At 43.9% G+C, this 11,705-nt stretch overlaps 1 protein-coding gene across 6 annotated transcripts in view; it reads left to right on the top strand.

Moving 5' to 3' along the window:
• The first annotated feature begins 238 nt into the window (after nt 1-238).
• The window catches only part of APOL5 (apolipoprotein L5), a 27,971-nt gene continuing 16,504 nt past the window's right edge, over nt 239-11,705 (top strand). Inside the window, exons 1-4 of one of the 6 annotated variants that reach the window (XM_014584946.2) lie at nt 242-456; nt 2,748-2,813; nt 4,208-4,268; nt 6,456-6,570. In XM_014584946.2, coding sequence (XP_014440432.1) covers nt 6,507-6,570 — 64 coding nt within the window. In that variant the 5' untranslated portion in view covers nt 242-456; nt 2,748-2,813; nt 4,208-4,268; nt 6,456-6,506. Of the gene's footprint in view, nt 457-2,747; nt 2,814-4,207; nt 4,269-6,455; nt 6,571-11,705 lie in introns of all 6 variants that reach the window. The other 5 variants (XM_027769015.1, XM_027769016.1, XM_014584947.2 and 2 more) reach the window with 5 other exon arrangements.

The following is an 11,705-nucleotide window of genomic DNA, read 5'->3' as shown; positions in this document are numbered from 1 at the left end:
CATTTCACAGCTGGGGAGCTGAGGCCAAGGACAGCCGAGTATCCTGCTCACAGGATGCAGCTCTGAGCATTCTGCTTGACCTCTGAGTCCCTAAAGGACTGTAGCCACCAGCATGTGGACTACCACACAGCTGCAAAAGGGTGAGGCCCCCATTCCTTGCACTGCACAACTGCCAAAGCTGCAGGATGGAAAGTGAAACTCAACTATTCTTTGAGTTTCGTTTCCTGAGAAAGCTGCCTGAGAGTTGCTTTTCCAGCTCTGGCAGGAAGGCGGAGCAATTCCTGCTTGTAATCAGTTGCGGAGCCTTGGACTTACTCCTGGGGGAAAAATTCCCACTCAGCATCTGTCACTCTGTCTCTGTGCAGCCCCGACGCCCTTGAGAGGTGAGGACAGAGACGCGGGGTCCTCCTCTCCCCCAGGACCTGAGGCTGCCCAGGAGAGCATCGTGGAGAGAAGGTAGGCAGAAAGCAGAGGAGGGGGAACTACTTTTTTTGGGGGGGTTGGGAAGAGTTTTTGCTGCAGGGCGTGTGCGCTCACCAGACAGAGAGACGGAGAAACAGAAAGCGAGAAACCACCCCCCAGGGGGGATGGCCACACCGCAATCCCTACTTCTCCATTCTCCTCTCGGGATCTTGGGCACGCACACACACACGCCCAGCATGAGTTTTAAGCCACCGGGTCTGGGACTCGAACCACAGTCAGCCACATGGGAGCCCAGCGACATAGCCATTACACCAACTGCTGGTCCCAACTACTTCTGAAGTCTGAAGGTCAAGGTGCCCAAGTGGTGGGCTCCAGACCCGTAGGTCAGGAAAGAGCTATTGTCAGGATAACTTGGATTCAAACTCCAGCCAGTTACATGGAGAGAGCCCTAGTCTATTCCGTTCCTAATAACAGGAAATCCCTGGAACTAGGGGATGTATAAAAATAGAGGTTTATTCAGCCCATGGTTTGGAAGCTTGAGGTCCAGGGGCCCTCTCCGGGTGTCTTCTGACCACAACACAGCATGGTGGAGGTAGGAGGGCATGGTCTGTGTTTGTGTCTCTGTCTCTCTCCTTCCCTCTTTTTATAAACCCAACCAAACTCAGTCATGGGGACCCTCCCCTAATGACCTTAATCCTGGTTTCTTCCCAAAGACCTTCACCTTTAGACATCACAATCACATTAACTTTTCACCCGTTTAATCCTACTGAGATGGCTCAACAAACGCATTTTTCGGGGACATATTCAAACTCCAGCAGCGAGCTAGGAAAAGGTGTGAGGCTGTACTTCTCATGTGTTAAACCAGTTAGGAATCTTTCCCACCCAGGGCCTTTTGAGGCTTAAATGAAAGCTTGATTAAGAATGTGATAGGGAACCAGCAGTTAGCGTAATGGCTATGTCGCTGGACTCCCACGTAGTCGACCGCAGTTCGCGTCCCGGACCCGGTGGCTTAAAAACTCACGCCAGGTGCGTGTGCATGCGTGCCCAAGATCCCGAGAGGAGAATGGAGGAGAAGGGATTGCAGCGTGACCATCCCCCCTGGGGAGTGATTTCTCGCTTTCTGTCTCTATGTCTCTCTCTGTCTGTCTGGCGAGCGCACGCGCCCTACAGTGAAAACCTCTCCAAAAAAAAAAAAAGAATGTGATATGGGCCAGCCCTATAGCCTAGTGGTTAAGAGAGCTAGATCCCACATGTCCAACTGCAGTTCGAATCCTGACCCTGGCAACTTGAGAAACACAGTACATGTGTGTGTGTGAGTGCGCATGTGCATGACCCAAATCCTGCGAGGAGGGAGAAACGAGTGTGATGTAACTCGGCCCTATCAGTGAGTGCTTCCTCCCTGCCCCTCTCTCTCGCTGACAAGCACACACACCCTCTGGTAATTAAAACCAAAGAGACTATGATATGACTACCCAAGTGCATCCCCTCCTCCATGGCTGAGACCTGAGGCCCTGGAAGGTGGCTTGGCATATTGAATGTGGGAGACTTTGTGGGTCATGGGGCTTTCGTAGGAGTAGGTGAGGGAAGCAGTCACATGCTGGGTGAGTTATCACAGAACCGCAAAGTTAATCCATGATGCTTCCTAGATCGCAGGCTTATCTGGAGCAGTTCGGTAAGGGAGTGGGGGAGTTAGTGATAAAGATTAGAATTGTGAACGGATGGGAAAGTGTTGAGCTGCGTTGTGAAGTCCTTGGTTCTTTGGGTCCAGATCACTAAAATTAGAGATCTGTCCCTAGGCGCAAAATGAAACCGCAACTACGAATGAAGTAGGTAGAAGAAAAGACTTAATAGAAAGCAAGGAAAGGAAAGAAAGAAAGTACATCCAAAAAGGTTGTTGGGCGAGCAGATTGCCAGGTGGCAACTGCGCTTGGTACAGTAAGTTAACCGTTATTTTATTACTAGAGGTCATGAATATTCATTAGTGGGAAGCTCCTTACCCTGTCCATGTCCTTCCTTTAACTCTGAACCCACAGGTTCTTTTCCTGCACCTGCGCGCCTTCCTCAGGTAAAGAATGAGGAACTCCATCACCTAATCGCGCACGCCCAGTGCGAGCCAGGTTGCCCCAATTAGACTGCCCAGCAAGTCCATTGCCCTAATAGGAATTGGGGCATTGACCAAAAAACGCTTGCTTAGGTCTTTTTGATAAGAGAAAAATCTACGAATCATCCCTGTGCGCTTCCCTCAGGCCTCAAGGAAGGAAGATGGCAAATTGCCTCGCCCTCCTGGCGCCCAGAGCTAGAGGAGCCTTTCACTTTTCTCTTAGGGCTGCCCGCTCACGGCTGACTAACTGCCTACCACAGAATGACCTCAAAACTGAGCTTCCAAGCAGGTACACGTCCCTTACTTAGGTTGTGTGTTCATGGGGGCCAGCGTTCAGGGAAAGTGCCCTGGGAGAAGGAAGCGGAGATTAGAAGCTCACGAGGACGGAACGATTGTTGTAAATATCCCCCATGTTGGAAATAGTCTATCCCGCCAGAACTGTCTGCTCACATCTACCGAGAGGTCAGTCTTCTATGTCCGGGGCTGTTGCATTGGCCCCTCACTCAATAGGACCAGCATGGCAAGATGGGGAGGTATCACAGGGTGCTGGAAAGAACGGGGTTCTTGAGCTCAGCACATGGGACATGCAGATCAGGTGGCCACCGCGAGGGCTGGCCTGCATGTGGCATGCTGTTTGGCAGCACCTTGGCCTCTGCCTGCCGGATGAATTTTATTCTTCATTTATAAATTTTCTACAATAAGCCTGTATTTATGAAAGTGATTAGGAAACTAAGGATTAGAAGAATTTGTGTCCCTTCATACTATGCATGGGAGGATTTTTTTAAATATACGTAAGCATAATTTTCTCAGTTGAAATGCAGACATAGTCATTTTTGCTAATCCTTTTTAATGTGCTCAGTTGGCAAAGTCAGTCTCATTGTGCCCTCACATGGCAGAAAGAGAACTAGAGAGTTCTGTGGTTCCTTTTTTTTCTTCTTTTTCTTCATTTATTTATTTTTTATTGGAGAGGTTTTTGCTATACGGCACATGTGCTCGCCAGAAAGACAGAGAGACAGAAAGCAAGAAATCACCCCCCAGGGAGGATGACCACTCCGCAATCCCTCCTCCTCGCTTCTCCTCTCGGGATCTTGTGAATGCACACACATGCACCCGGCGTGAGTTTAAGTCACCAGGTCCAGGACCTGAACCGGGGTCAGCTATGTGGGAGTCCAGCGACATAGCCATTATGCTAACTGCTGGTCCCCTCTTCTTCTTTTCTTTAAAGTTTTTGCCATAGAGTGTTCACCAGAGAGGGACAGAGAGACAGTGAGAGAGAAAATAGAAATCACCACCAGGGGGTATGGCCATGCTGCGTTCTCTTCTCCATTCTCTTCCTGGGCTTTTGGGCATGCGTGCACATGCACCTGGTATGATTTTTAAGCCACCAGGTCCCTGACTCAAAGCAGTCATCCATGTGGGAGTCCAGTGCCTTAGCTACCTTGCCACCTGCCAGCTCACAGGAGGATTTTTTTCTTAAGATGTTTAGAAGTAGGAAGGGGAGAGGATGAAGGAAGGGGAAATGGCCATGAGGGAGAAGGCATGCTTAGGAAACAGAATTTCTGCCATAAACTTTGGAACAAAGCACCAAATAGGAAGAGATAAAGGGGTTTACTGGCTTCCCCGAGACTCTGAAACAAATTGCCACAAACCATGTTGCCTAAAACAACATTTATTCTCTCACAGTTCAGGAGACTCAAAGTCCAGAATTGAGCTGTCAGCAGGTCCACACTACCTGAAGCTCTAGGTAAGATTCCTTTCTTGCCTTTTCCAGCTTCTGGTGGGTTCCAATAGTGCAACTCCAATTTATGCCTCTCTCTCCAGAAAACCATCTTACCTGTGCTTCTGTGTCATCTCCTCTTATAAGAACCATTGGATTTAGGGCCCACCCTAGGCCCAGGATGATTCACCTAGAGATCCTTAACTAATTTTATCTGCAACGACCCTATTTTCAGATAAGGTTCCATTCTGAAAGTTCAGGTTGACTTGAATTTAGGGGCATGCTAGCCAACCCACCTATGGGAAAGCAGTTTCGAAATTGCTTAAAAGTGGGCCAGCAAGTGGCATGGAGGCTAAGGTGCTGAACCCCACATGGCTGACTACACGGTTTGAGTCCCAATCATGCAAGGTACATGAGCCTGCATGCCCAACATCCTGAGAAAAGAATGGAGAAGGGATTGCAGAATGGTCATCCTTAGGGATGATTTCTCACTTTCCCTCTCTTCTGTCTCTCTCTGGTGAGTGTGTGCACCCTACAGCATAAAATAAAATGATAATAATAAAAAAATTGTTTAAGGTATCACACATAAACACATGACAAGAAGAGGTATTGATATGAAAAGCAACAAAGGTATAGAGTGAAAAGCAAACTTCCCCACCCTTGATCTTCCATCGGTGTTACTAGTGGGTTGTCAGAAAAGTCATGACATATCTTTTTCTTTTTAAGAGAGATTTTTTGCTACAGGGCATGAGCACTCACTGGACACAGAGAGACCGAGAGCCAGAAAGTGAGAAATCACCCCCCAGGTAGGATGGCCATGCCGCAATCCCTTCTCCTCCAATCTCCTCTCAGAATTTTGGGCATGTATGCACACATGCCCAGTGTGAGTTTTAAGCGGCTGGATGGGACATTTGAACCATAACTATGTGGGAGTCCAGCAACGTAACCATTCCGACATCTGCTGGCCCGTGTATTTTTTCTATGCAAAAATGCATCATGACTTTTCCTGCAACCCAATAGATTCTTGTCTATGCACATGACACATCTTTATTTCATATACAAATGCAAGCATATTATACAGTATTCTGTATCCTGCCTTTTAACTTACCAATGCGTACAAGAAATTCTTCCTGTATTTGTCAGTGTTCTCCAAAGAAGGAGAGTCAGCAGGATAAATATGTATGTAAAAGAAGGGATTTAATATAGGGATAATCACAAGATAGAAGGGTCCCACAACAGGCTGTCTGCAAGCTAGCGAAACAGATGAATGACTGAAACGGGGGAACTGGTGCAGTACTCATCTAAGGCCTAAAGGGGGCACCCAAGAGAGTCTGAAGCAAGGAAGCTGGTGCAGTTCCAATCAAAAGGCTAGAGTCTCCTTGGGAGGCTGCAAACTCAAGCACCTTGGGTGTTGCTTTATGAGTCTAGAATTCAAAGGTTAAAGAATTTGGAGTGTGGCTGACTTGAGGGATGCAAGGGCTGGGAACTGGAAACAAACACAGCCGAGAGCTGAGTGGAAGAGCAGGGGTGGAGCAGGCGAAAAGTAAAGGAGTGAAACACACAGCACCCTCCAGAAGGGTTAGAGAGGGAGAAACGGGTAGGGGAAACAGAAGCTCACTTCTCTCTGTCGCTCCCATTCTCCCAGCTGGCTGGATGGTACTCACCTGCATTGACAGCTCCCTGACCCACATGCCAATCTTACCTGGCAGCACTCTCTCAAACACACTTAGAAACAGAGTTTCACCAGCCTTCCAGGCATCCTTCCATTCAGTCAAACTGACACCCCAAATTAACTATTATCTTTCCACATCTGTTCATATTGATTTGCCTCATTTGGTTTAATGGCTGCATACCAGTCATGCGTTGCTCAACAATGGGGATACAATGAAAAATGTGTTGCAATTTTTTCATTGTGTGAATGTCATGATACTTTCTTGGGTCAGACAGAAATAAAATTTTACCCAGTTAGCCAAAAACAGCTAATAGATGACTATGTGACTAGAGACTTGCCAATGGTGCCTACAAAAGGAGGGGGCACGTTTTTAATCGCAAGCCAACCGAATAATTTCTGTGTCACTTCTGCATTTTCCCAATAGGTACTTGCCTCTGACGTTTTGTCACTGAAACACAAAACTATTTTGGTCTTATGTTCTCCGATCTATAAACTGCTTCTTTCTCAACATTTTACTGTGCCTCAAATTTCTCTTTTAACAGTTTGATATCACAAAGAGGATTCAAAAGAGACCCCCAGTGGCCCCTGTGAACATGGAGGGAACAGACAGAAGGATCTCACTGCGGCCTTCATGCTCGCTGCCTCTGGCAATATCAGGTAAGTCCCTTTTAGATTTTGAACTCTGCTCTTTGTGTCCTGAGGTCTCTGGGTTTATTTTTGACTGGACCCAGAGGTCAAGCTGGGCGTTTGACAGGAACTGGGTTAAGTCCATTCCGGCACTCTGGCTCCAGACTATTGGGATCCAGAAATTGAGTTGGGTGTCCAACAGAAACTGAGCAAAGTCCAGCTGGAGGCCTCAAGTAAAATTTTAGAAGAATAGGGCCAGCAAGCAGATGGTATAGCAGTTACATCGCTGGACTCCCACATGCTGACTGTGGTTCAAGTCCCAAACCTGGTAGCTTGAAAATCACACTGGGTATATGTGCATGCATGCCTAAGATCCTGGGATGAGAATGGAGGAGAAGACATGGCAGCGTGGCCATCCCCCTGGGGAGTGATTTCTCACTTTCCCTCTCATGGTCTCTGTCTCTCTGTCTCTCCTGGGTGAGCGCACACGCCCTAAAGCAAAAATCTCTTTAAAAAAGTTTTTTTAGAAGAGCAGGGTATATGGCCTTGTCAAAATGTAAGGAGTCTGGCGAGCGTATGCGCCCTATAGCGAAAACCTCTCAAAACAAAACAAAACAAAAAATGAACTGGCAAATGAAAAATCTTAGAAGTCTTTTCCACAAATGTTACTAAAAGCCTTTAGCTATCTAAACTTTAAACTGCCAGAGACATAATTCAGATCCAACTAGTGAGTTTTATATGTGTACCTGGAACGTGGCTGCCATTTCAGAACAGAGGCCATGGATCTCTGGGTATGTCTGCATGTACTTGTATGTCTGTATATGGGTATTATTTACATGTAACAGTACTCTACCTCTGAATGTTATTATTAGAGATAATTTGAAAGGGATTCTGTTTGGGGCCAGCAACTGGCATGGAGGTTAAGGTGCTGAATCTCACATAGCTGACTCCATGGTTCTAGTCCTGGACTCAGTGGCTTGAAAACCATGCTAGGTGCATGTACATGCATGCCCCAAATCCTGAGAGGAGAATGGAAGAGAAGGGATTGTGGTCTGGCTATCCCACCTGGGGGGATAATTTCTCATTTTTCTGCTCTCTTTCTCTCCAGCAAGTGCATGCACACTATGGCAAAAAAAAAAAAAAAAAAAAAAAGTATTTTAAATCTCTATTCCATAGGTCCAGAGAAAAATAAGTGCTGATTAAATTACTTTCTTTGAAAAGTAATTCTCAAATAATTTTCAAGGTCATATGTCTTGAATAATCTTTTTTTAAAGAATTATTTTTATCGACCCTTATTTATTTTATTTATTTACTTTAATTGACCAGAGAAGACAGGAGAGGAGAGAGAGAGAGAGAGAGAAAGTGAGAAAGCAAGCTGCCAGGTCTGGGACTCGAATCGCAATTAGCCATGTGGGAGTCCAACACCTTTAACCACCACATCACCTGCTGGCCCTTGAATAATCTTTAATAGTAAGAATATGTGATTTTGTAAAAATTAATATTCTAGCTTTAGTAGTCAAATAAACACATATTATCCCTGTTACTTAATTTGTCAACAAGAAAAATAACCAAAGGTAACAGGTATGTTTAATGTTATTATATATTTGCTTAAAGACAGTTTCCAAAATTTCTTTGATAACTTAAAACCTTAAAACTATACAAAGTTAAATGATCTTCATTAAATACCTGAATCATGTCCAAATAAAATTAACTACTAAAATTCTTGGGGCCAGCAGGCGGTGTAGTGGTTAAGGTGCTGGACACTCCCACATGGCTGACCATGGTTTGAGTCCCAGACCTGGTAGCTTGCTTTCTCACTTTCCCTCTCTCTGTGTGTGTGTCTCTGTCTGGTCAAATTAAAATAAATTAATGAATAAATAAAATTAAATACATAATTTTTAAAAAATATTCTTGAGGGGCTGGCAGGTGGCATGGTGGTTAAAGGCGCTGGACTCCCACATAGTCAACCGTGGTTCAAGTCCTGGACCTGGTGACTTGCTTTCTCATTTTCCCTTTCTCTCTCTTTCTCTCTCTCTCTTTCAATCTGTCCCTCTCTAGTCAAATTAAAATAAATAAAGTTAACTAATAAAAAAAATTCTTGAACATAAAGTTTAGTGTATTTAATTTTTGGCATCTTACTAAAGAGAAATTGGAGATATTTGGGTCTACTTGTAAGCATGTCCAGTGCTATGAGGAAATGTGCTATTTAAAAATAAAATCAGGGGCCGGCAGAGAGGGTGGCGGCTAAGTCACTAGACTCCCACATGGCTGACCATAGTTCAAGTCCTGGACCTGCAACTTGAAAAAATGTGGGTTGCATATGCATTCATGCCTAAAATCACAGGAGAATGGAGGAGAAGGGATTGTGGTGTAGCCATCTCCCCAGGGGGTGATTTCTCACTTTCCCTCTCACTGACTCTCTCCCACAAGTGCATGTGCGCTATGGCAAAAACTTTTTAAAGTATATATATGTGTGTGTGTATATATGTGTATATATATGTATATATATATATGTATGTATATATAATCTTGTGTGAAAGGTCCTCAAAAAATTCACAGAAAATGCATATTGTGAAAAGATTATGTGAACTACCATTTGACGTAGTGATACCACTCTTGGGTATTCTCAAGACAAAACCATTCTGTCAGAGAGATATTTGCACAGCCATGTTTACTGCAACATTATTCAAAAAAGCTAAGACATGGAATCAGCGAAAGTGGGCAAATCCTAATGACTCTGTGAAGAAAATGTGGCACATACACACAATAGAATACTACTCAATCATAAAGAACAGTGAGCTTCTGTCATTTGACACAAAGTGGATGAACCTAGAAGAGTTAATGCTAAGTGAATTTAGCAGACTATGAAAGACAGACACTGTGTGTCCCCAATTGACATATACTGAATGTCTGTACTCTATGGCAGAAACTGAAAGATTCAAAGGCATAGAAATAGTGAGGGCAAGTGTAGACACCAGAAAATGCATGGGGGTAGAGGATGATAAGAGGAGAAGCTTAGGAAAAAACAAATATCAGACATAAGAGTGCATGTAAATGAGGCAAATAGGTTATGGAATGGTGTACCACAGAGTAAAACAAAGTGTGACAGATCAGCAGGTGATGTGGTGGTTAAGGTGTTGGATTCCACAAGGCTGAGTCTCCAGTTCGAGCCCCAGACCAACACCTTGAAAAAACACTGGGTGCATGTACATGCATGCCCAAAATTCCAAGAAGAGAATGAAGGAAAACTGTGAGACTGACCCCATGATGCAGGGGCTGGCCCTGCTGTCACTCAGGAGTGACAGGTTGTTAATATGCAGAGGGGATAGGTAATATTTCTTGCTTCTCATGATGCATGTTTCTGTATGTTAATGACTTGCTGGGTAGCTAGCTATTAAGGTATAAATGTGTACAGGGTCTTTTTGTAAAAAAGAAAGGAAAAAAGAAAGAAAGAAAAGAAAAAAGATTAAGACAAAAATTGAACAGTCACATAAAGTTGTGGGGCTGGCCCCATGACACAGTATAGCTAAGGAAGCTGGATCCCACGTAACTGAGAGCAGTCAGAATCTCATTTCTAGAGGCTTAAAGAACATGCCAGGTATGTGCGCATGCGTACTCCAAATCATGATAGGATAGAAGAATGGAGAAGGTATTGTGACCTGACCACATCCCATGGCAGGTGCTTTCTCTGTTTCGTTCTCTGTTTCTGGTGAGCACATACACCCTTTGGCATAAAATAAATAAATGAGAAGTTGTAGAAGGTCTGCAAAAGAGGAATTTATGTGTGCTCGAACTACTCAATTAGATATATTTTATGTCGTTTTTAAATTTTTTTTTTTATTTTATTATCATCATAATCTTCTTTCTATTACAGTAGATTACATATAACTTTACATTGACTTCCATTGCTTTTTTCAAAAGGGAATGCCATGCATGTCAGTCAATACAGAGATATCAATCTCCCCTCTTTATCATTCAATATCTTTTCCATTCTTTTCCCAATAATTATTATTATAATTTTTTTAGACAGTCAATCACTATTTCTCGTTTTGCTTATTAAAAAGACTTCACCCATCATGAAATATTTCCCAGACCAGTTCAGTTGAGAATACTATACATGTCATCATCAACAGGTAATAAACCATATCTATTTCTCATTAACATCCTGCCTCTCTATTGTTCACTGCTGTCTTTATCCTCTTCTCTCTCCTTTTTTTTTTTTTTATACTTTGTTTTTTATTATAAATTTTTTTTTCTCATCACAACACACATATGAATTTTCCATCCAAAATACACTGTGCATTGGCTCAATCAAGCACATCAACATATATGTTCTCAGCAAATGATTTCCCAATTTTTGTGTCCTGCATACCTTGCCTTTTGTTTTGCCATCCTAGGTTCCCCATCCCCACCCTCTGCCATGTCCCATCTTCCTCCTCCATTGTCCCTGACATTCATGATTGCCCTCAATGGCTTCCGCCCCCCCCCCCATTCAATTGTTCTACCAATGAACTCAATTAGTCTAAGTATATCCACTAGCTAGCACAGCTGACATATCCTTACACATGTATCCAAATCTGATCCTAGGCATAAACCCCAGGGAGTAGAATGAACATATTATAAAGTAGACCCCAGTTGTGTCCATACAACTCTCTTCAGTCATCAAATGTGCATTTTTTTTTCCTCCTGCTTATTACTTTTTTTATATTAAATTATATTGCCTAACACTCATTCCCTGAGTATCATCACAACACACCAAGTGTAGTTTCCCATCTAGGATAAACTGCATAGTGTCTCAATCAAGCATGTCGTCACCAATACTGTTCCATTTCTACTTTCATACATATAAATATGTTTTTTATCCTATGTTTGACCCTCAGCCCTTTCCCCCTCTCCCAATTACTCTATCTCTGCTATAGACAGCTATCCTCCAGAGGGGTCATTGAAAATGCGATACCTGCGAGTAGAGGGAGAGGGGTCACGAGTCCAAAGTTTTTAACAATAGGGAAAATAGATTCCATTCAAGGTTGGATCAAGTGTGGGTCTCGTGCAGTTCCGCAACTGTAGGTGAGTCTCCATGGAATACAGTCTCCGGAAGGCAGTTCTGGCAAGCAGAGTTGACCATCAGTTGATGCGGCACAGCAGCCATCTTGTGGTTAGCAGGA

The sequence above is a fragment of the Tupaia chinensis genome, unplaced genomic scaffold (genome assembly GCF_000334495.1).
Source record: "Tupaia chinensis unplaced genomic scaffold, TupChi_1.0 Scaffold148234_1, whole genome shotgun sequence".
NCBI lineage: Eukaryota > Metazoa > Chordata > Mammalia > Scandentia > Tupaiidae > Tupaia > Tupaia belangeri.
This window is presented reverse-complemented; position numbering and strand designations above follow the sequence as displayed.